At 37.9% G+C, this 25,626-nt stretch overlaps 1 protein-coding gene across 11 annotated transcripts in view; it reads right to left on the bottom strand.

Moving 5' to 3' along the window:
- LMO7 (LIM domain 7) overlaps nt 1-25,626 on the bottom strand; it is a 134,291-nt gene that overhangs the window by 28,991 nt on the left and 79,674 nt on the right. For 8 of the 11 annotated variants that reach the window (XM_042805962.1, XM_042805960.1, XM_042805964.1 and 5 more), the window contains exons 5-14: nt 17,757-17,787; nt 17,241-17,354; nt 16,576-16,774; nt 15,204-15,456; nt 10,529-10,558; nt 8,078-8,195; nt 6,736-6,878; nt 4,974-5,403; nt 3,864-4,190; nt 821-935 (exon numbers count right to left, since the gene is read on the bottom strand). In XM_042805962.1, the coding sequence (XP_042661896.1) occupies nt 821-935; nt 3,864-4,190; nt 4,974-5,403; nt 6,736-6,878; nt 8,078-8,195; nt 10,529-10,558; nt 15,204-15,456; nt 16,576-16,774; nt 17,241-17,354; nt 17,757-17,787 (1,760 nt within the window). Of the gene's footprint in view, nt 1-820; nt 936-3,863; nt 4,191-4,973; nt 5,404-6,735; nt 6,879-8,077; nt 8,196-10,528; nt 10,559-12,055; nt 12,773-13,319; nt 13,518-13,787; nt 14,079-14,427; nt 14,728-15,203; nt 15,457-16,575; nt 16,775-17,240; nt 17,355-17,756; nt 17,788-25,626 lie in introns of all 11 variants that reach the window. The other 3 variants (XM_042805970.1, XM_042805968.1, XM_042805961.1) reach the window with 3 other exon arrangements.

Raw genomic sequence — 25,626 nt, 5'->3', positions numbered from 1 at the left:
ACTTTTTTCCTCCCTGGCAAGCATAATGAAGGGCTAAATAAGACATTTCCAGTAATTTCTCCTTTCTCAGGATGATCTTGTGTTAGCTGGAAGAATGGGCACAATTAAATATCCTTAAGTATTACTGGCAATAGGAAAGATTGCTATTCAGAAAACAAGACGTGATTTTCTTGGGGTTTTGCTCTGTTTTGTTGCATTTTTTTTAGTTAAGAAAACAGTTTGTTCTCTGCAGAAGACTAGAAATCTTAGAAATAAACTTTATGTATCTTTCATTTCAAGACAAAAATGTTTGCTTTTCCTCAGTGTTAGCACATCTGAGGAAAACTGCACTGGAAATCAATTTAGAAGTTGCAACTGCTAAAAAACATTAACTGTCTAAAAAAATTCAACATGACTAAGAAAGGTAAAATTAAAATAAAAATATTAACTCTTAAGTTTCCTCTATATGCATTTACAAACCATACAGAGTGTAACCTTTTAAACTTAGCTAAAAGGAACACTGGATATTAATAATCTCTATGTTCCCCTTACTATTGTTTTGTAAGGGGTCTGGTGAATGTTTGAATGATCACATTTATGCCTTTTCAGTTATAGAAATGTCCTTGATTAGGAAAATATATTTTTTGGTATTTCTGAATTCAACCTGTTTCAAGAGATGAGGTTTCACAGAAATAAATTAGCAAACTAATTATTGATTTTTTCAATTCTCTACCCGAGTTTTTAAAACATTTATAACATTTTTAACAGCAAATGCCTTAATTTAGAAGCCTCTCTAAACTAAACACAAGAACAATAAATTGTACATTTAGTACACATTTACCTTCTTCAACCGTCTGTACAAAGGCCCCTGAAGAACTCCAATTTGTTGTAAACCCAAAGCTGCGACTGTGGCCAGGTCTCTGGTTTATACTAATTCTCATTTCACTGTACTGTTCCTGAAAAATAAAACATGACACTACAGTATCTGGTATCGCAGGAATATAAATGAGGGAAAGTTTATCCTCTAAATAAGTGAGGCTGCTCACAGTGTGCACTTTAATCATCTATTATTAGCATCACAGACAAAGGAAACAACATTGAAGGCAGTTAAGTAACTAATCTGGTTTTTATTCAAACAGGTATGTTTTCAGTTTACATTAGTATTTTCTCTACATCTATATTTAGCTGTGCATTTCTCTTACTTTAAATGTTTCCTAACACAGTGCTACAAAACATATTCAAGGAAACTAAAGCCCTAAATGGTCTTGTGAATTTTTTGAATGTAGTGCCTCCTGAAAGCATCCGTCAGATGTGAAAAAGCTAGTTAACAGTAATTCATCGTATTCTTTCCTTGCACATCCTACAGTAGGCATCATCAGTTTCCTTTAAGTTCAGTGCTGTTACTAGAATTTCTTGGGTGAACAATCACCTTTATAGTTTTGTGTGAAATACTACTAGCTTCCTATGGATTTTGTAACGGAAGCCTTAGATAATAAAACTAATCCCAGAATTAGCTAGATTCCAGATCTTCCATTCTAGTGGACTTTAAAGATGCTATCAAAAGCTGAATGAAAACCCAACATTACCATTTTAAACTACAGAACTACTCGATTGGGAAAACATTCCGGAACACGTGCTTTCAATCCCGCAATATATTGTGAACATGTGTTGCATACATTAACATTTTAATGTGAACCCATTAAAAAACAATTAAAATACTCAAATGCATGCTATTCACTTCATTATCATGGCACTGGCATTGTTAAAAAAGAGAAAAAAAAAAGTTTTTAACTTTTTCTGTCAAACACTGTTACAATAGATATATTCCAGCAACACATGCATGAAGGTGACCCCACATGCTTATATGCATGCATTAAGCATATACCTACATTTCAGCTGCCTAGTGAACCAGCCTTCCTGAAAGGTGGGATTCATTTTCCCTAACTTAAAATATTTAAAAGTCTAGGTATCTAAGGCAAGTCCCCCAAGCACCTGTGTTGGTAGGATGCAACAGGCAGCTGCAAGGAGCACTGCACAAGCAGACGTACTTCACCAGAGTTTCTGGGCAGCATGCAGCCAGAGGAGGCTTCAGCAGTACCCCAGCACTGGGTGCAGAAGACAACAACATTCCAAGGCAACACCCTGAGGCTTTGCCTCCTGTTACAGGAATGTTCCCTGCAAAACACTCCCAGTTACAGCCCAGGGTGGAAATTAAGTCCTTTCTCCAAAACACAGCTACTAAACTTGCAAATGCTCCCATACAGAAACAGTCTTTTTTTTTTTTTTTTTTCCTGTTCAACCCAAGTCCTTACACTGAGTAATGGTACTTTAAAAGCTAATCTACTAATAGACAGGTTAGCACACAGAGCTAGAGCACATATAAAGCTTTTGAATTTCAATGTGTTCCTGGAAATTACTTTTGCTGTTATTCTTACATCCACCATCTCAACCCCGCTCTTCTTCAAACCTACCTCTTGTCAGAGGAGTAATGCAACTGTACACTGAACTTCATCATTTGGACAGGTCATCTCCAAAACACTTAGTGCTTCACAAACCTGGTGTTATTGCCCTGATGACTAGTGAACTAAATCAATCTCTCAACTCTGTCAATGATTTACAAACATGAGAAATGGAACTTGCATTCTGTTAAGTTATTGCTTGTTTGAGGTACAACAGAAGTGCTTTTATTTATTTATTTTAAATTTTGATTTAAAAAACCTACATTACTCATTTGCAGGAAGAATAATTTATCATCTTGTAACTAATGACAAGAAAAAAAAAAATATGGATCTTGTACATTTTGTTCTCATTTGGCTCACTTGAAGTGAGCCTAACCTATGTTTTCACTGATTAGAACAGCAATTCCTCTGCCTGTTTTGCTACAGTGCAGGAAAAAAAATCATGATCTTTTTCATTATACAACAATCACAGTTTCAAAAACTTATGATTATTAAATTGAAATGTGTTCCATTTCCACAAGTGTTTAGGAAGAAGAATGGTTCAAAGAGACTAAATTTATAAAAAGCTGGTGTGGGAGTGATTCCATAAACCAGCATCCAAAGTCTTATGATCCTCACCCAAGCAACTGGAACAATTAAGTTTTACAGCAGCATCAGGAATGCAAAGAATTCACCTCTAGTCTGTCAAAGAGTATGAACCACCTCGTTAGTTGTATGGTTGATACAGAAAGGTATCAACCATTAAAGCTATTGCTGGCCATTTTTCACATGTGAAACATGATCAATTGGAGAAAACAGCACTTGAAGATACATATTTCAAAAAAACACTGAAAGACCCAACTCTTGAATAAGCAGATACACAGAGATGGTGATTTGCTCTAAAATTCATTAATGTGAACATTAATTAGGTTACTTTCAAGTAAATAACTATTTTAAAAAGAAAGGGGTGGCTCAAGCCAAAACAGATGGAAAAAAGGATAGTATGATACTAATGTTTAAGGCTGGCCTTTGAAAAGCTGATCTTTATTTTCCACCACCAGTTTAAAAGTGCAAATGAATGCTACAGCAGCTCATATCATTCATCTATCTAACTGACATACCTGATTGTGCACACAGTGTGCTAATTTGGAGAATAACAAAAAGCTTTGCAAGCATCAAACAATATTTAAAATAACTATTTTGAATTAGAATGACAAATAAAATTAAGCATAGGACATATAAAAGGTAGGGAAAAAATGCAGCAAAAGAACCTATTATTTTCTCTCCAAATATTCTTTCCCCTGAATTAAATGAAAGGAAATACTAGTTCTGAGCTGCTTTCTTACTACCAAAAATACTTGCATTTGATGTAATTTTATTTATTTATTCTTCTACTTTGCTGTAGCATTCAGTTACACTAAGTAATTGCAGAACTTCCACACTTACCGGGGATTTTGAATCCTCAGTCTCTGGCAGACTCACATTTTCTGCAGAAGATGCAAGTGAAAGAGAATCAGGAGGAGAGCAATACTCTGGTTTAAGAATACTGCTTCCAGTATCTTGGTCTTGGGATTTTACAGGTAATGACAAACTAGGAGGAGGTGTTGACTGAATACCTTCTTTTCTCTCCTCCTCCTCCCCATTTCTGCTACTGAATGCACTAGTGGAGAGAGGGTGTGCAGAGTCTGGTTGTGAAAATGAACTGCTAGTGAACAAAGTTTGAATTCTTTTAGCTTTTTCTATTTCTCCGTTGTATTTCTGGGTATCATCCATCTAGGACAAAAAATGACAGTTTGGTAAATATGTTTTGTTTGTTTGTTTGTTTGTTTGTTTAAAAAAAAAGTCCCTAATCTTTCAGCAATCTAAATATTTAACAAAAAAACTCTCTCCCTTTCATGCAAATTCTTGTTACTGTATCCATTACTAATTAACCACTTTAAAGAAGAGCAACGTATTTTTTTCTCTTGAAGTGCTTGCAGAATAAATAGTCCAGACTTTTTAAGATAGTCTTGTTAAAAATCATCCACTTCAGATGATTTACATTCTTACAATTTTTTAAATTCAGACAAATAGGGATTTAGGAGAAAGCTATGAAAATTGACATAGTAATCGAGGTAGGGAAATTGATTTTTGTGTTTCAGTGCTTTACTGAACAGGCAAATTTCAGGCTAGCATAAAATGTCAATTTCAACAAAGTGAGCAAAGGAAACATATCATCTGAAGAATTTGTCTTTAATACTTAATTATGTTAACTTAGCTTCAGACAATTACATCCAATGAAGGCAGGTTTTTTGATAAGGAATACTAAGGAGACTTGCTATAAGTAATAAAAATATTATTCTACCAAATATATTTATCAGCTTTATTTCTAGGAGTGCCTTTAAGTACAGAAACACAGCTAAATGTCTAAAGGCATGACAGAATTGCCTGCTCTATTAACACAGCCTGCAAACAGCATATGATTTTTCAAGAAAAAATGAATGTTAAAACTCTACTGTTCTCTCAGCTATCCAAGAGCCCGACATTTACAGACTTCAGGATGAAGTGGAATTTTACCGTAAACGACCGTGGAAGTGATGAGATTCCTCTTGAGTGGACACCAAAAGGTCTTGGTGTAACCACAGATGTTAACCTAGAGGTATCAGTTTTCTGGTAACTTCTCGGGAGAGAAGCTGAAACCTGAGCTGACCCAGTTTGAGCATTTGCCGAGTAGCGGGTAGACAAAAGAGCCGAGCTCTGCTCCTCTGCCAGGCTCTTTGGCAGAGCAGGAGCTTCATGAGCGGCCGAGGTCTCTGGCAGGTTCTCCTTGCACAGTTGTACAGCATACACACTTGTGCTGTAGGAGGTATCTTCTTCTGAAAGGTAATCTTTTGGTGCTGACTGTGTGGAAGGTGCTTTTTCTTCACTAAACACATCGTCATTCAGTGAATACGTCCATCTGGGTTCATGTTTTCGCTGCCGATAGGAGTCTTGGTCTCTGTCCTCCCTACAGGGACAGAGCTTGTTAAAATACCTGAGAAACAGTTGGGCTCTAAGTCTTTCAGCTACTGAATGTTCAAAAGAGCATAAACTGAGAAACACATCTCTAGTAAATGAAAAAGAATGGCATAATTTAAAAATATTAGTATTTTAATATATTTTTAAGTCTACCTTCTTCCCCCTCCTTCCTATTTCAACATTGACATAACATTCAGGTATACTACTGACACATTATCAGGTTGTCACCATGACTGATATCCCACTGCCAAGAAAATTACATAGCTATTCAAGTTACATATTTACAGAAATTCAGATTTTATTAAGGAAAGAATGGGAAGAAAGTCCCATAACATTGCTTGAACTGTATAACTCTGTTTATGTCTCCTCTCTATGGAAATGCTATACTAAACTTCAGATAACAAAATAATATGGTTTCCTGAAGTTTTCAGGTTGTTTTTTTTTTTTTTTTTTCCCTGCTATTCATTCCTTTGTCATAAAGGAACGATCACCACGGAGATAATCTTTACCGCGTATTTAAGATTCTGACAATATTGGATGTTCAATAAAATTAACTTCCATATTTTTATTCGAGAGACTAATTTTTGTCCTCACAAATAAGCCAAAAAATGCAGAAACTCAAAGCATTCTGTTTTAAGACTATATTTAAATGTATTTTATGAATACATACTATGTGTATATTCATTTCCTCTCAGTTTAAAAAAAAACAAACAAAAAAAAAAAAAAAAAACCAAACAAGAAAACAAACCAGAAAACCAAACTGTCAACCAGGAGAAACAGTACCATGCTACTCAGCTTATATTTTTCACTCTTCAAAGAGAATTTTGTTCTGTAAATACTCAGAGGAACAATTGGGAATATGGCAGAAATAAACTAAAGGTTTACAGTTCTGTGATATACATTAAAATTCTGCCTGTATATATCCACAGTGGTTAGAAGAACAGCAAGTGAAATGTTAGAGGAAAGACAAATAGTTAAGCTAATCCAAGAATAAAAAAGGAAATTATCCAGTTCAACACTCCATTGTTTTAACCTCTTTAGTGAGAAGTCGGTATTTACATCCACTTTACATTTATTTATGGATAGCAGAATAAAACATCATTTATTGAGCAAAACTGTTCAACATTCTGTGAAAACAATGCATTAGCAGACCATATTCTGCTCTTCAATTGCCTAGTTTTCTACAAAATAATTTTCAACTAAAATTGTTGAGATCTCTGCAGAATCAATTGCAACTTGCCAGTAAAAGCTGCTCAAGAATTCAAGGGAATAAAAACGCTCAGATTTAAGTTCAACATAATACTCCCATTAGGGTCATTACCTCTCCTGCTGCATTTCTTTCAGTGACTTGGTACTCCTTTCAGAAACCTCAGAGGCTCTCCTTTCTATTTCTTCTCTCTCTTCCTTTTTCTTTTGCAATTCAGAAGTGAAGCTCTTTCTACGATTCTTCCATTTTGCTAGATCCTACAAGAATATCATGAATGCATGCAGTCAGATTTTCTCAAGACCTCATAAATCTACAGAGGCTTACCATCACATGCTACCTACTGCCCTGATTCTGCTTGCATGTCTGCATCAAGGCTACACTTTCATGCACCTTCCTCCTAAATGATAAAGGGTTTCTCATATTTCAGTCAGGGTTACAGGCTCATTGTCTGTTAAAGTTAACAAATTTATTTATTGTACTATGAGTGGAAAAGTATATGTTTTGTCCTTTTTTTTGTTTGTTTGTTTTGGTTTTTTTTTGTTTTGTTTTGTTTTTTCCTTTATATTATCAATTTTATTTTAAAATACTTCACCCAATGACACAAAGTTGAAAACTAATGAAAATGCCATCTCTATTTCTTTGCTGTAGGCTTTGGACTTTGGGATATTATTTTTTTCCAGATCAATAGTGTATTACACTGATCAGTCAGCTTGAGAATAAACACACCTTAAATTCCAAATTGAAAACAAATACTTCCATATTTTCTTAATTTCTGTAAAACCACGGACACTGGCAATATTCTCCATGAAATACCAGAGCTCGGTTAAAAGATGTACTGAATATTAGAACCTGAGTTGCATTAAACAAACTATGAACATCTTGCTTGATTCTCTGTTATTAATTTCAGCTTCTTTTTTGGTAACCATTGCCAAGCACAGATTTTAATAAGAAAGAAAAGGTCTTCAGATAACCTTATGATGCTGTGCAAAGCTACCACATCAGTTTACAAGCTGTATTTAAGACAGAATTATTGGGAGATAGGAGCCTTGAGAATTTGTACAAGGAAAAGTTATTTCCCTTCTCCCAAAGGATCAAATACCCAGACATTCTAACTGTTTTTTTTTTAAAAAAGTATTCACAAATTTCAGATAACACATGAAAGTGTGCCCTAACTTTTCATGTCCACAGAAATCAAGCCTGAAGGCTTTATTACAATACATACAAGTCTTATTCTGAAGCATTAATCAGATACTTATGATGATATTTAAAATCATTTCAGTTTTGCATTAAACAGGCATCCCAAAAACCACTAGTAGTTTCATGAGATGGATCATTTTAGAAGACAGCACTATAATTGCTTCAGACATGCCAAAGCCTGTTTTCTAGGGACACTGAAGGTAGGTGGAACCCAGCCCTTCAGCAGGACACATGAAGAGAGGCGAAAAGGAGTACGTACTTCTTGCCACTTTAGATCTTGTTCTTGTAACTGTTCTTTTATCCTTTGCAGCTCTTCATAACGGATTTTGCGCAATGACTGCAGCTCCTCTGCTCTGACATCATTCAAAGATTTACTCCTAGAAAAAAAAAAAAGAGTACTCTGGCTTTATCACATCTTCGCCATCATCTATGCAAATAAAACCTGAGAGAGAGATATATATTTATATTAGTACAACTGAGAGCTCTTGAGTGTTATTTTGAATACAGCAGGAAACACATGGGCAGCTGAACGAGCAAGGCTGGGACGTGCTCCAGCACCAGCATTCAAGTCAGTAGTTGCATATTTGAGCAAATAAAATCAGGTTAAAGGAATAAGCATCTCTGCAGCAGCTCCACACTGAGCATTCACATTGAATTCCTCCTACCCAACTGCTTCTTCTGTTTAAACTTGTTACTCTCTTCACTGACCTTGCTCCTTTTTCTTTGACCTAAAAGGCATTCCCCCCTCCTCAAGTCAAAATCCTATCCTTTCACTTCTTTCTAGTAACAGCCCCAGAATCACCTTCTGTTCTTCCCTTCCTTAGGCTAATGATAAAATCAAGTCAGTTATTGATGCACATTCCTAAAGGATAAAACACTCATTCACTGCTAAATGCACAGTTCATGCATGTCATGGGCCCTACTAGCCTATATTACTCCTCCCCAAACCTCCCTGATGCTTTCCATCCAAGTCATGATGGCTAACACAGCCACCTTCCCACTAATTTCTACAACATGGTTACAAGTTTCCCACATGAGCTCATACTAGTTCCCTTCAATCTAAATTCCTCAAAGATCACCTTTATGTTTTTTTTTCCCCTCTCTCCAATGCTATTTTCTCCTTTCTTTTTTCACACCACCATGATAAACTTAACAGAACTTTAATTTAGGTAGAGGACAGGACTTCTGCTAAGTGCTGACCACAACTTGCTGACACCAAGCAAAATGCAGGTGTTTCAACATAAGGTTCAATGCTGTAATATAAAAGGAGAGCTAGGCTTCTGGGTTTTGGTTGTTTTTTTTTAAATACTTTTGTTTGCATTTATCTGAACAAAGTCTGAATGACAGATGGGTGTAACCAAGTTCTAACAGGACTTGAAAATGTGACACTTCTCTGATACGACAGAAAATCAGGTTAAAACCAAAACTGATTCAGCACAGGGCCTTGCTCTAATCTCTTACATACCAAGAGAGCTCTGAACTAACAAACCAGAATCTCTCACTTCCTCCCAAGACTTGCACCTCACTTTCATTGGTGACACGAGACTTTGGACTTTGGCCTCTAGAAACAAAGGCTAGGGCATTAACTCATTATACCTATTTGCTTGTTTATTTTCTGAATGGGAATGATGCCAAATTTAGTGAAAAATCTCCTGGTCACAACTACAGAAACTCTTTTCTTGTACAGTTCTATCTCCTTTCCTTTTTTTTTTTTTTTTTTTTTTATGGTTAATTTATATCACATGCAGAAATGGTTTTGGGTAACTGAACTGTACATAACTATCAAAATCATTCCAGATTAATTCAAGAAAACTTATGTAACTACAGCTTCCTTTTCCTTCTCTCAAGTTTCTATATCTTCCTGCAACAAAACAGGAAATTCCAGATCTGAATACAATATGCCCCAAGTAATGGTATAATCATACCAAGGAATAAGATGTTAGTTTCAATTCTAGTCTTAACTTCAAAAATCTACCTAGTGACTCGAGCCTTCTCTTCTGAGTCTCGCCCCCCCCCCCCCCCAACATTTAACTTCTGAAACATTTCTTGTTTTTTTCTGGAAGTGTTTAGTCATTTAACAGGTTTTGTCTCAGGGTAAAAATAGATAACTAACTAAATAAATGTACATTAAAAAAAAATTTAGAACACCATGCATAAACCAATTACTTAACATGCCATCACACAGTACACACAAAAATACTTCTCTTGAGTCACAGTACCTCATAAATAAGGCCTAAGTTCATATGGCATAACCACTAACTTTACCACTGATGATTCAATAACCTGGAGTATATGACCACAGAACATTCATCTCTCCCATGATAAACACCATGTCATTACTTATTTTCAGATTTTATCTGTACAGCCTTCAAAATAAAAATATTTACAAATCATCCTTTACATTTCTGAATGCTTTAAGGCCTAATTTAAATACAGAACACTGAGTACTTCACTTCAGCAGGTATAAAATATCACAGCTGATTTTCAAAATGCCTGATAACCATGACTCGGATACGCTAGGTGCCAAAGAGAACTCTTGCCAGATGCATAGCTTTTAGTCTTACATTCATTACATAAATTGCCCAAGCACAGAACGACAAAGCAGCATGCACAAGTTGCTTTCAGCATGAGTTTTTAGCTACTGTGCATGCACAAAAATTTAAAGAGGCAAAAATAGTGTTACGATCTTTTAAGCTTTTATAAAACTTACCCTTGCTCATCAGAAAGCTTTTGAAACAGTCTAAGAAATCAGAAACCAAAAAAGAAAATATTCAGTGTCTTGATATTCATAACAACATTAACACCATCAGTACACCAGCACTTTCACTAAGTGAAGGGGAAACCGAAAGCTTGAGGACCAGCCAGTGTGGAATAGCACATCAGGGATCAGACACTAGTCAAGAAACACATCAGGACTTGCATGATGTATAAGTTGGGCAGAAAACTGACAGAACAAGACTGCCTGTAAGTTTCCAATGCTTCTGATTTAGCAATACTACACAAATAGAGCCCTGTATTAATTCTGTACCACTTATCCCAGTGCTGCTGAACAACATGATGCTCAGAAGATACTCATTTCAAGAAATGAAAATTAATGCCAACTTGAGTCCCAACAAGACTTCCTTGTTACTTCAACCATCTCTGATACTAAGTGAAAGTAATACTCTTGGGATGGATAAGAATAAAAGGCCATATACAGAAGTTTAACACAGTAAGTGGAGAACCAAATTCATTCAGTGTGATTCAAGAGGAATTTTAGTATTCTGGAATGAGTATTTTATTTTATTGGATGAATTCTTAAAAAGTGGAATATTCCTCAGTGAAACTCACAGTTTGTTAACAGTATTAAGCTTAAAAATTAAATGCAGCAACATTGAAGTATCAACTGGAACATGGAAGTGTCTTAGTCACAAAGTAATGATGCACAGCTGGGAGAACTGCAACTTGCAATGCCGTATTTTCAGAGCTAAGGAAATATTTGAAACCTCACTCTCCCCCAATAAGCACAAAATGCAAAGGATAGCTAGGAAGTAGTTAAAAACAGTATTGAGTCAGAGAAGATAAATTTTGAGTATACCAGGAAAGGATTAGGGGAAAGTACTATTCAGGACTGTATGAAAGCAGAGGGAAAATACTGGCAGAATAAAATATGTCACAGTGGAATTTAATATTACATGGACACACATCCTGCATGCACCATGACTCGGAGTGGACAAAACACCACTAGTATGTGTTTTCACTTCATCTGATTATCTCAAAACTGTGACAGGACAGTTTACAAGCATTTTCAAACTTAGGTGCAGGCAAGAATATCAGAATGCCCATTTCCAGAACTTGTCATTAAAGCATTCATGTGTTTCGGAAATGTTTTTACCTAATCGGTAAAAACATTTCATTAGGGAAAAAAATGAAATATTTCTAGCCTCCAGAGTCTTTTGAATAATCACTATTCCTGTTCAACCATGGAAAGAAACTTATGCAGAACTTTGAGCCTGAAGGAATGATAAAATATTTTCTATAAAATAGCAGCCTAAACCTAGAAAACATTGTATTTTTTTTGTTGAAAATATGGTATTGCAGTCATGAGCTTCTATTCAAAGCATATAAAAAGCCTGTCTAGAACGCCACGAACAAATAGCAGGTTGGCACTCTATGAATGGTTCAGCACAAGACGATGCTTTTCGGAATGGAAAGGGTTCAACTGCACTCAAGCGCAATCCGTGCAGGACAACCTGACCTCTCCACCATCTGCCGTTTCTTGTGTCTAACTTTGCTGGCCTCCCTGATCGCTTCCCACTTCTTCCAGTCTTCTTCACTGCATGGACCTGGGATGAAATTTACTGGCTGGGTGTTGCTTCCCACCTTCCAAGATTCAATTTTACGGGTCAGCATATCATCCTTCTTATGGTGGGAAGATGGTGACAGCACTCTGCCATTGCTCTTTCTTTCCTCCGGAGTTGTGTTTTTTTCAAGTAAACATAGAAATTTGGACCGAATCTCCTCTGGAAGGCTCCATGGATCAGGAAAGAGTGCTGGGTGATACTTGTCTGGAGCACCTGATAAAGGCACCTCTTTTTTCTGAGAGAGGATTTTACGGAAAATCATGTCATCCTTTTCCAAATCTGGAATCACAGGTTGGCCCTCTCTGGGTTGCAAAATTATCTCACCCTCCAAGGGAGGATCCTGGTCAGAGAATTTTTTTAAATACCGGGGGTCTTGGAGAACAACTGGATTCACATGGAAAGCCCCCGTTTTCCGAACGAACAAGTCATCGTTTTCTAAATCTGGATACAGATATCCGTTTTCTGTGTCTCCTTGCTTGCATCCTGGTACAAAGGAAATATTCTTTCTACATTTTATGAGCCTAGGGCCAGAAGTAGGATCAATTTTGGTCTTCGTTTCAGAAGACAAGTAGTCAGAGTATTTTTGCAGGGCCTGAAGTAACGAAAACTGACTGAAGCATATAAAACAAAAGGAGGGAAGTAAAAATATCATTAACTAGCAAGAGACAAGCAGATTACAATGTATTGCGATACACATTTGGTTTAGACTTGCAGTATTCTGAGCGGTACAGCTACACCACTTGGCATTCACCACCAACCATAGCACAGCACACATCAACCAATGTAAAGGTATCATGGCATACTAACCTTCTCAGAAACAGCACGCATACATGCTCATAAACAAAGCCAGTTACCCTATGCAGCATGTTACGCTTTTACATTTACATATTTCAGAAGATCAGTAACTTTTGGTTACATTAAAACAAACAAACAAAAAAAAAACAACAAAACAAACAAACAAAAAAACCCAAACAAACCAAAACCCAAAACAACGACAACAAAAAAACCAAACCAAACAAAACCAAACAACCACCACCAAAATAGTAAAAAGCAAAAAAGCGCAACATCACAGGATATTGTTTAATTTCATTTAGCTGTTGCATATCCAGCCATTTCTTTTTGATGCAGCAAGAGTACCACTCATGCAGCAATATCAACCTGGGCTGATCAGAAGCCTCCAAGATTTTTCCTTCTGCAATCTGTGACAATGAGCTTCCCACATATTCAGCAACTGGTTTATAATTCTGATCCCTTCTGCAACTGCTGTTCCAGTCAAAACTTGGTCTTGGTTGATTAGCAACAATGGCAGAGCTTTGTTTGTAAGCAAATTCCTCATCCTCAGAATATGATTTCTTTCTACTGTGCAGCAGCACAAAGAATGAGCAGAGGGAAAGAAAAAAACAAACACATGAAGTGTACTCATTGAGTAAAATAAACAGTGGCAACAGCATGACAGTGTAATGAAAATAATTTTTCAATTATTTTCTCAAAAAAAAAAAAAATAGAGAAAACATATCCTGCTGCTACACTGGCAATAAAAATGAAAAATAAAAGCAAAGTCATACAACTACACTACTTATAGGTTTTGCACGCAGGAGAGAAACAGGGGCATGCATGAAAACGCACCTGAACCCTTGAATCTCTTTATACCAGGGTTTGAAAGAGGATTTCCTGATTTTTTTCCATAGCAACTCTTCTTCTGGAGTCCAAAACTTAGGAAGAAATTTGTCAAAAGCAACAACTCTATTTGCCGTTGAAGAACTTAGCTTGCGAAAATAGAGATCATCTTTTTCAATGTTTGGGATGCCTATTTCTTCTTCCTCGTCCTCATCAAAATACCCAGATAATTCTGAAGGAATGTTAACTCTTGGTTTGTTTTCCTCTTTAGTATCCAACTGCCTCTGCCTCCTCTGGTTACTGTTCAAAATACCCAATCAGTTAAGATATTTTAAGAGCAACTTGACATAAAGAATGCAAAAAGACATGCTTTTTGGCTCAGGAGTTCAACCTCGTGAATGAAGCAAATTAGTTCTCAATTCCATCACTGCAGCACCAGAAATAATAAAATATATTAAAAAAAAAAAAAAGTTAATGGTTATATCAGCATCCTATTGCCTCTGACAAAAATAAGAAGTTTGACAGAAAAGGCGTAACAAATTATCAGATGTGTTAAAATGACGATTAGAAAGCTAACTTTATGGAGTTATTTATGGACTGCAATCTAGGTAATACAGTAGTTACTAGATCTTGGATTAGTATCTCTGACCTCAGTGGTTCAAGCATTGCAGCTAGTGGACCAGCTGGATAACTTTCTTGTGAGCAAGATTTAGGAGAGTCATTGCGCAACACAAAATGATGTCCAGGTGCAGCAGAGCTTACAGGGCTCTTTTTGACTAGAAATCTACGTTTTGCTAAGTCATCCATAACCACGTCGGGCAGCTTTCTTTCATCTTCTGAATCAGAGTCACTGTCATACTCATAGATCATCTGGAGGGAAGCTGGATTTGTGAGCCCACACTCTGCTCTGCTATTTTGACAGGAAGCTACAGGATTCCTTTCACGTACACTGAGGTTGACCAAAACAGGAATAGAATTAAGACAGTGAAGTCATGAAGGCAATGATGAACCCCAAGAACTTCCCACTAATCTCATCTGTATGCACCAAGAAGCCAGACAACTGAAATTCATCACCATATTTTAGAAGGCTTTCATGAGAAACTAAAACTGTAGATCTCCCTCTTGTGAACTTGTATTTAAGAATATTTAAATTCCTTCTATATGGAGTCTGACAAGCCTCCAAACATTACTCAAACACCAGAAAACTAGTTATGTGGAACAAAGGAAAAAAAAAAAACAAAACCAAAACAAAAACCAACCACACAATCACACCAGAACATTCCTCCCCCCGCCCGTTAAAATATGGAAACTCAAATAGTTTACTTTGTATTGCAGCAACAGCAGCTTTTCTTTAACTCAAAAAGAAATAATTTATTTAAAAAGTCATAAATCAAAGTCCGCTTTACTAAGATAACACACCAGTACCTTGAAAATGTTCCATCTGACTCAGTGAAGACGGGACTTGCCCAGCTCCTCCTGTTGTCCTCATTCTTCTCTGTCCTCTTCTTCCTTAAGGGTGCTGGCACATACGCCGTCTGCTTATTTTTGTTGGGTAAGAAGCGATTGAAGTCAGCAGTAGGTTTTGGTTCAATCACAGAAATCCTACGGTAAGACCTGTCATCTTTATGGGAATCATGCATTTTGAAAGGCAGTTCTGAGTCTGTGTCACTGTCACAACCTTAGAAGAAAGAGAAGAAAAGAGAAGGCACAAACATAATTCTTTAGACTCAAGCTTCTATCTAGAACTTGCACCAAAATCTTCTAAAAATCAATTTAACTCCATGTTTGGGATGTTCTGCCTGCAAATTTGCTGAGCTAGTGACAGGACGGTAGCAGAGGTATTTTTAGACGTTAGTGGCAAAGCTGCGATAAGGTCCATTAAGCTGAGTTTCGTTTGCATACCCCTGCTACATTTGTTCCATTCCTTCATTATCACTGCTCGCTTCAGGAAACAAAGTGCAAAACTTCTAGACTACTGTACTGTTTTACAGTAGTCTTTAATTAAAAATATACTTGCCACTCAAATTTATTAATAAAGACAAGTTACCAGCAAACAGTATACCAACATGCTCACCTCACCAGATAAACATCCAGTAGAAACCCAGGGTATGTCACATATGTGGCATGGCTACATGTTGCTCCACAAGTGTTCCATGTGGCCTTGGCCCAATGATTTTGTTACTCACATGGAACAAAATCTAACAGCTCACTATTTTTCTAACTTTAAATTAGGCTACAAGTTTGTACTGAATTTTAAAACTGGGAGAGAAACAGATTAAAGTATAGCTGTAGGGATCCAATGTCACAAACTTTCTTCTTGTTACCTTTCTTTCCCTGACAAACTATCAAAAGTAACTACTATTTGTTTTTTAACCTAGGTGGGAAAACCACTACTGAATACTGAATATTCACAAATGGAGTGAAGACATAGAGGTTTACATATCCACACTAGGAAGAAGGCAAGAGACTTTTGCAAATGTTAAATTTTAGGTGAGCCCATCAGGATCTGAATTCTATCAATTTCCCTTCCTGAACTATGGGAACATACCCTGCACATACACACACCCTACTGGGGCAGTGAGAGCATAAGTCCCAGCAACCCTTCCTAGGAAAATTCATATAAACACTGCTTTGTTTCTACCAACTGTTAAAGGTCAATATTTGCTTAAGCAAAATGCAACCACAGCAGTTGCAGAACTGGAGTTGCCTTTCAAGCTGATTTAAGTATGGACCTAGTACTTTGGGTGCCCAATACATTGTCTTCTCCCACACACACATTAAGAAAAGAAAAACATACCTTCACTGCCACCTTTTAAGGTGATATCTGATGAAAAGCTTGTGGAGGATCTTGAACCAAGGGAATCCAGGCTATCAAAGGAATCGTCTCTTTTATGGCTAGCTGAAGATGAAAAGGTCTCTCCCCGGTCAACGTACCAAATATCACCATACCCACTATCCCTGCCACTTCTGTTCAGGTGGCTGGACTCTTCAAGTGCCTATGAGAGTAACATTTGAAAGGTCTTTTACAATAATTTAAGATGCCAATGTTACTCATGAGTTTTCACTCAAAAATATTTAAAATGCATTTTGAATGCACAAACCAATTTTAACAAAGATTATTACAAACTCCTAAAACCAGCTTGGATAGGAGATTCAATACAAAGTCTTAAATTTCTATTCTCAGCCAAAGGGAATCAAGACAAGGCTGTTAACAATTTACCACATCAATCAGAGCAGGTGGATTCTGAATTTTGTGATTAGATGGGCAGCAGGAACACCAGTGTAAGCTAAAAGTCATTCCTTTCACATGGACTTTGATAACAAGCAAAACAAACAAAACAAATTACTATGTTCTCGATAAATAAAATTAAACCCCCAGGACACTGTTTAGAGCTGATGCCATGAGGTATAGCCAACTATGTAATTGAGGCTATTTGTTTACTGTTTTCTTGAGTTCCTTACCTTAGTCAGTGCTTGCCCTAATAACTTCTCAAATGCTTTAAGATTGAGGTAGGGACCATTATAATGAGGGTTACTCTGAGCTTTTCTCCCAAGCCAGTATAATGTAATCAAAACCTAAAAACAAACAAAAAAAAAACCCAAATACAAACTTAATTACTTTCCTCTCATACCATGTACCAGTATAAAAGAATCTCAGCATGTTGTTAGACATGTTTTCCACAATTAATTGTAAAATCTTGTTTACAGCATTAGCTATGATCTCTGTCAAAATCAATTAAAGAATGTTGCAATGCATCTCATGTATCTCAAGTAGGCAGATATAAGTATTGTTTCAAATTATTACATTTATTTGGGAAAGTAAGCTCTATCGTAAGATGGCACTATTTTGCATCAGATAAATGAACAGCTGAAGAATAAAGTAAACATGATAGTGCCATAAACAGAGGTTTTTAAAAAATATTTAATCAGAACCAGTGTGAAATCATTTCAGAAAGCATTGAAGTAGATGTGTCTTACATTTTTCACTCTTCTGTTGGTCTCCTCTGGTCTGAAGCAGGGCAGGAAGTGAGAAAAAAAAAAACAAAACAAAAAGTTTTAAAATCTCTGACTTTAAATTTAATTATTATTCAAGATCTAAAAGGTTTCAAGCCCAGTTAGAGGCCAGTATAAAATATGCAACTATGATTGTTCCAAAAGAAATAAAAACAATTTTCCTTTCAATTCTTAGTCATAACTCTGTACTGTTTCAATCATTAAATCTAAAGCAAAAAACTAACTGATCTATTGCAGTTTCTGATTAGAAAAGTACTCAGAAAGGCTCTAGGCTTTTTTATTTCACTAAGGTTTTTACTTACCAACAAAGTGGAAAACAAGCTAATGACTTTGGGAAATACAGACTCTGTTAGCCACAAATATCTTTATTTCCATAAGAAAGCAGTTTCAGTTGTTACTTTTTCCCTGATTGTATTAGGTTTTCTAAAATATTTTCCTCAGACACAGAGAATGATTCAGCCTAGAGAGAATTTTTCAGACAAAAAAAGTGAGAAACTGAAACTGGGACATCTGGAGGGAGATGTTGTAGGGCTGGAAGGAGGGGTTTGGTTTGCTTTTATGCAAAATACCTGTTTCTCAAAAAAATACTGATTAAATAAACTTTCTCTTTTCTATATAGCAAATTTATGGCACACCTCAGAACTGTGCCAATGCACACTCACAGTGGTCCTGTTCTCCTGCTCATTTTAAGAGCAAGAAGAAGAAACTTTGGATGGGAGCCTGCCAAAGGTGGGGTATCACAGACTCAATCCTCAGGTGTAAATACTCAGAGCTGGACTGGAGACAGCAGCTGAACAACACTCCCACCCCACCCACACTGCCAGCAGTTATGGAAGGGCACACGGCTTAAATACACCAGAACAACTTTTCATCTGCCCCAGATGCTGTTGTTTAGGGGCTGGTTCAGTGGCAAGCTTCACACACAGCATGGTGAAGGGGTTCAAACAAAAAAGTGGAGAATTAACATACAACAGCAGAAACACGTATGCAGAGCCCCGTAACAGGTCAGATCAATGGCGTATAAGGGCACCTATCCTGTTTCTGGCCATCTAGGAACACTCTAGTCAAGGTTGCAGGGAAAATGCAGAATAAACTGTTCCAGGGAGAATTAGGAGTTAGCAAAATGATGACAGGGCCTTGTGAATCTAGGTGGCACTTTTCATGGAAATACAGTATTTGATGCAAAGTGACAATCAGCAGGAACAAAGATCATCCCTCCTTTTCTTTCTTCCTATATTGAGAGCACCTGCTCCCACTCAGTGTTATTGCCTGTTGTAGGCTATAATTGCCTTGCCCATCCCCACACCATAAAGAAATCAGGCTGCCAGGAACACAAAGTCTTAAGATGGATATCTGACCTGCACTGTCCTCACCTGCAGCTCCCTTAATATCACATGTCTGAGATGGCACTGGTTACAGTGACCTCTTTCTCATGGATAAGGAGGAACGCTTCTCTTTTAATGTGAAATATTTACATTTTTTTTTTTTTTTAAAAAAGTACCTCCGGAACACATTTTTGACCTTTTTTCACTGGAGACTATTTTTGAAAAGAATTTACTCTTACTTTTCTGCAGTACGTGGATTTCTTTTCCAGTGTCCATGCTGCAGGACACACTATGGCTGTGACCTAATGTGCTGACTAGAGACAGGTTGGTTACCCAAGCAGAGGATGGAAAATTATTCTTGTAGTGGTGTGTATCAACATTACACTTTCCACACCCAAGGGAGAGCATTTTAAAGGTTTACCTTCTTTAGCTTCAAGGTCTAAAAGCTTTTCATTAGCAGAATTTCTGCTGTTATTTGCAATTATAAAAGCAGAGGCCATGCATGCCCTTGCTAAGGCTGCCTTAAAATTTGTTTTCAAACTTCAGCAGTCTAGTAAGAAGTGAAAAACTCTGCCCTTAGTCAGCTGGAGCCTGCATCCAAGAGTTTGCCAACCTTCATGTAGAGCAAAGCTACATGACTTAACATGATGACGTCCACTTCTGCTTTCCATGAGTTTTCTGGGATCATTTAGGTCAACTGTTTGCAACAGGAGCAACATTCAGGTGACTTTATATTTCAATATATTTTCTATACTGGAATAGCTATATATACACTAGGCCTGTGTACTTGGGCTATAAACAATGCAAAACTTAGGGCAGTCAGGTAAACCAATGAGCACACTTAAGACCCAAAATGCAGGCAGGGAGATATTACACACACTCAAACAACAGACTGTGCTCCATTCACATTTGCTCAGCTAACAATGGAAGCAAATGGACAAATTCTTTAGTCTTCATGAGCAAAGTTTCTTCACTCACATTACTACTCTCCTTCTCTGAACTACCCTATTGATCTCCAAACCTTTTCAGCAACTTGTCATGATAGACATAGTGTGAGCAGAAGAAACAACAAAACAAGAAAGCATGTCAAAAACAATGTCAAACCCCAGATAACAAAGAGGTCTGAAAATTCTAAAAGTACAACTTCTAATTCACAAAGTATGAACCTTAATTGTTGGCAGTGGTTTCAATAAAAGTTTATGTACAACTTCAAGATTAGCTATCCTGGAAAGTGTCTATCCAACATAGCAGGAAAGTCTAAAGGCCATGAGATAACAATATGTGGGAGTTATTATAATAATTATGAAGCACAGCTGCATGATTCCAAGTTGAAAACTGATGCAGAAAGATGTAAAATAACCACCTGCAGACAAATAATACCTTCTGTGTAAAATAAATCACCTCATCTACATCAGTCCTTCAGCAAACAGAAAAAAAAGACAAATGGCATAGAAATAACTCTCACTTGTTAGTAGGTGATACGTTTAGAGAACAAATACTTCCACTACATCTGAACACAACACATATTCACAGACATCACTTATGCCTGGCTAGTGCAGACCAATGGATATTTCCCTAGCGAGGACCAGTCTACAAGAATAAAATAAAGTGACATGGCAGGTTAGCAGGCTGAGCCACAGCTTAAGGAATTTATCATCAGCTCCACTGTTTGCTCAAGGTTAAATAGCAAAATTAGTCATCAAGGCCCTATCCTGACAATACAAAAGCTTTGGCAGCAGCTGTAGCTTAAGGATTTCCTGGTCTCCTTTTCCCTTCCAGCCACTCCTGTTTGCTGCCCTGCGGTTATGCCGACGTGAATCTGAATCACACTGTGGTTCCACATTGCGCATCAGGACCAGAGGGCTGTGCCCATTTCTTTGAGTTTTTCCTAATATACATTTTCAAACTCCCAATTAACTCGCTCATCCCTTTTTACAGCACACTCGTACAAGCAACTGTGTCAGCACCGCTGCAGAGGCAACGCATTGCCGCAGAGGATGGGGCAGGGGGCTCAGTGGAGGAGGACACCCTGCTCCACACACCAGTACCGTGAGAGTCACCGTGTGACAAAACTATCAATTCATTACATCAAATTTACTTTGACACTTAGGTTTTTTTCAGAGATAACATCAACGTGGAGCTCCAGACTGAATCCAACACACCAAGAAGTCAGAACAAAATGCTGGAGGATGATTTTACAGCATGCTCTTCAGAAAGCATGGCCTTCTGAGGGTCTGTTTCTCATGTAGAAACATACTTACAGTATAGATATCATTCTATCATTAAAAAACCCAAACAAACAAACAAACAAACCAACCCAAAAAGCTAGATCAGAGAATCCCCCCTGCCCTATATGAGCATTATCTGCCAAGAAGAGGCCACATGGTTGTGCCCCGAGAGATACGATAAATCCAAATCCATTTATGGGGAGAAGGGACAGACTCTCCCACTGATAGAAAGGAATGTGCCAGGGACAAATGCACCCTGCCCAGTGCCAAACCCTCCCCCTGGTGATGACTTCTACAAAACCCCAACAGCTGACAAAGCTATCTGTTTTCTGTCCCTTTCTCTGTACTACAGATGTCACAAACATAGGACTTAGACTTCTTTTTAAAGAAGTATCAGTACTCTCCTTTTGAACTTCCATCCATCAAGGCAGCAGTTCCACCGCCCAGATGCCCTTTGAAAGACTTGGAAGTATCGTGCCCTGTCCTGGAAGCTGGGGCAGATCAGCAGGCTGCAGAACAAGCCCACTCCCGAGCTTCTCACCAAGCTCCAGACAATCTAGCCTGACACCAACCAGCTTCACTTACGCTTCTGAGGAAAACGTCGGAGAGTTTGAAGGATTCTCCACCCCCGCTGAGGTATGCTGCGCAGGAGACGAACGCCGGCTGTCCAACTAGCAGCAGGCTTGTGCTAAATTTCAACCTCTTTGGCCACCTACTCAACTGCTATTAATATTGCCGTTATCGGATCTCACTAAATTCCCACGTGCTGCTGAGAATAGAAAGGCTCCAGTGGAAGATGGGGCTGTCGCATGGGTACAGAAACATGAGGACATTCCTCCAGCACTTGGATTCTTAGCAAACTGATATTCAAACCCGAGAGCCACAGTTCACTGCCAAGATTGCTGGAAATGAAATGGTCAGGTTATGGCTGCAGAATTCAAGAACAGGTTTTGGAAACACACCTTTCTATCTGACTACAAAAAGCATGTGTATTTTCATAGCAACATATCCACCAGACCCAATGCCACTTATATTGTGACAGCACACAGAATTGGGTATAAAATGATGCAAAAAGCATTTCTCCATGCCCCTACAAAACCAGCAGCTAGCAGCAGGCAGCTCTGTGGACCCTGATGACCAAGTAGACTGTCCTCACCCTACACCCTCACCTCCTAACGAAGGGGTTGATGGGTAGAGAAGAGATGCCCAAGAGGGGAAAGGCGGAGAGGCAACGCAGTTGGCTGACACCCTCCATGGGAACGTGTCCCCGTCCATTGCCTCAGAGCCTCTCCTCTCATAACACCTCTTGAGCATGGCACTTCCTTGCTGATCTCACCCATTATGCTTCCATGCTATTCTTAAATCCCTTATCAAAATAAAAAACACACACTTCTAGAAATGTGCATCAGCCTCGGCAAGTCACCAGACATTAACATTATCCATTTCCTCACGCTCTTTTCCGACCCCTCCCTGGGTGGTCTATTGCTGCCAGCTTCCTCATATCCCAGTCTAATCTACAGGTTTGTCCCAAAGAGAAAACTAATACTAAGAATAGTGTAGGGCAGAGGGCATACCTATCAAAAAATAACAACCAAAACCAACCCCCAAAAAACCATCCCCAGAAGAACAAGCCTATGCAGAGGAGCCCGGCTGATAACCTGAACCCTCCTTGGCTCCTGTCTCAGGGGTGGGCAGGGGAAGAGGGATGGAGCATTGCTGAAGTAACCAACAACTTGCAGAGAAAGAGGAGACTGAGAAGATCCTGCAGCTTCCTGCTCAAACATTAAGCTGTATCAAAGAAAATTAAAGTATTTATAATAATTAGTGTAGCTCTGTTGACAGGTCCCTTTTTGTGTCCTTTTCTTACTCCATTCCTAAAAGCCCCTAGAAGCCAGCAGCTTCACTAATTACAGGTAATTAAACTGGATATTTCTTCTCTTGTTTTGTTTGTTTGTTTTCAGGGCAAATCTAGAATTTTTCCACAGTCTGTATTGGTTACTTTGAATTCCAGATCTAGACTGGTACCTATGCAAAAATAAATAGCAGGTATTTTCTTTCTGAAAGCTACCAGTCCCATGCCATGTACTTTGGCCAAGAAGCATAAGAATATCCATTGACTTTTATGAGAAACGGTGGACTCTCTGCACAGAGAATTAGAAGTTGCAGAGTTGACTCCAAGCGCACACAATGTGTTTGAAGTTGTCAAAGGAAATCAGTTTGTTCACATTCAAGAGAACATTTGAATTTCAGAGGTGAAATTGCTTTTCAAGAAAAAGCACTTCAAAATACACAACAATTTAAATAGACTGATAGATAGCTATCATATCACTACTTACACACCCTAGAGATTTTTGTAACTTCCAAAATATTCATATTTAAAACTTGGAGCATATTATTTTGCTGAATTTCTCCTTTTATCGCCCTGTTGCCTTTTTATTAATTTATTTTTTTAACCTGTACATAATTCATTTGACCCTTGCACCAGGGTTATCTAAATGATACCACTTCTACCTTCTCCTTTCCTTGTACCTTCTCAAAATTTTGAGATTTTATACTCCTCCCTCCCAAGAATCAACAACTTGAGCTCATGCTGTTAATCATCAGGATCATCACCTATATTAACTTCTCTTGCATTTAGTGTTGAATATCCTTTACCTCCATTCCCTCCCCAAACTAGACCATATTGTGTAAATTTTGTAGATGAATTTGAAGAGAAATCCATATGGGGAACACACAATTGTGCTAGCATACTTTCCAAAAGGAATAGTTGGTATATCTGGGGAGTCACTCTGAAAAGTAAGTATCAAAATAAGCAATTAAGTGCAACCCTGTAAGTTTTTAGAAATATATACAAAAACACACAAAGGTGCAGCTGCTAACTAGCACTGAAATAGTTCCACAGCATTTACAAAAAAATACTCTGTATAAAGCATATTATTTGCTTTAGCTAAGCTGCAGCAACCATGGCAACTTGCAGTTAGCATTTTTTCAAGACAATACCAAAATTCACTTTATTACCTGATGCCTCTTTGCCATTATTAAATCAAATCTTTCCAAAATTGTTGTCCTTTTTACTCCCACTCTTACACCTAACTGAAGTATTTCAACATCCCCTCTTCCCACAGGCAGATACCAGAGGTAATTTTGTAGAATAGCCCTCAATACTGACTCATTTATTCCCTCTAAGCATCGCTCAGACACCTCTGCACCAACTCCAGGCATGGGTAAACAAGTTACTGCAAGGCAAGTTAGGGTAAAAAATTTTCCATCTACCAACTACTCCATAGCAACTGCCTGTGTGCACTCTTTTACCCTCAACCCCTAAGATTAATACAATTGTAAAATTCGGATAAAGCATTCAGAAGTGGTCCCTCACTGGTCCCTCAGGAAGAGCTAGGATTTGGCAGGTTATACAACTTTGCTTGCTCAGAGAGACAGAGAGATTTTTATAGCCTCTATTATCAGAGAGGAGAAAAAAAAAAAAAAATCAGCCACCTCTTCCATTCAATCTCCTCCCTTGGTCCACGCCCAGGAAAGGATTTGGTAAATGTAATCCTTTGTTATTTTTGTGTCCAGCAAACAGGTGGTGATGTACAAGTACCTTGTGTATAAGCAAAACAGTTTACCACAGCTTATAACACTCAATAGCAAGGTTTGTTTAATTTCTCAGGGTGTGCAAACAAAGATAAAAAAACATAACTCAAGTCTATACTGTACAACTTACACAGTATATATATTTGGCAACAAACATATCCCTTGATAAAGAAAAAAAGATGACTAACAGTAACTTATACCAGGTATTGCAATGCTCACGCCTGTGCTAACATTGAGTTTCACCAGTCTAAATAGGTATCTGCTTGGTTGCTGTTGTTCTAATACATACAGAGAAAACAATTCAGCGCAGAGGTGACTCACAGAGTTAACAGCAGAAACTACAGATGCCCTATCCATGGCCCATGAGTGGGGAGTAATCCAGACTTCAGTTCACTCCAATCCCCAGCTCTTCAGGGAAGCCAAGACCCATAAATGCCAGGTATATGCATGAGGATGGATATATCCCTCTTGACAGACAGACCCCTTCATTTTGGGGGTACATGGGATATGCAGCACCTGGGAGTCACTTTACAGTTTTCTGATGGCTCATTTTTTCTCCTAGAGCAACTCTAAGATAGAGCTGGCCAAACTATTGTACAGGAAGACAGAGAACTGGGGCAGTGTCTACCCCAGACCTTCTTTTCTTTCTCAACTTTTTCATGTTATTAAAGAACACATGCTTTATCA

The sequence above is a fragment of the Tyto alba genome, unplaced genomic scaffold (assembly GCF_018691265.1).
Source record: "Tyto alba isolate M040663 unplaced genomic scaffold, T.alba_DEE_v4.0 Super-Scaffold_45, whole genome shotgun sequence".
NCBI lineage: Eukaryota > Metazoa > Chordata > Aves > Strigiformes > Tytonidae > Tyto > Tyto alba.
Note: the sequence above shows the minus strand (reverse complement) of the source record. Positions and strands in the feature narration are given on the sequence as shown.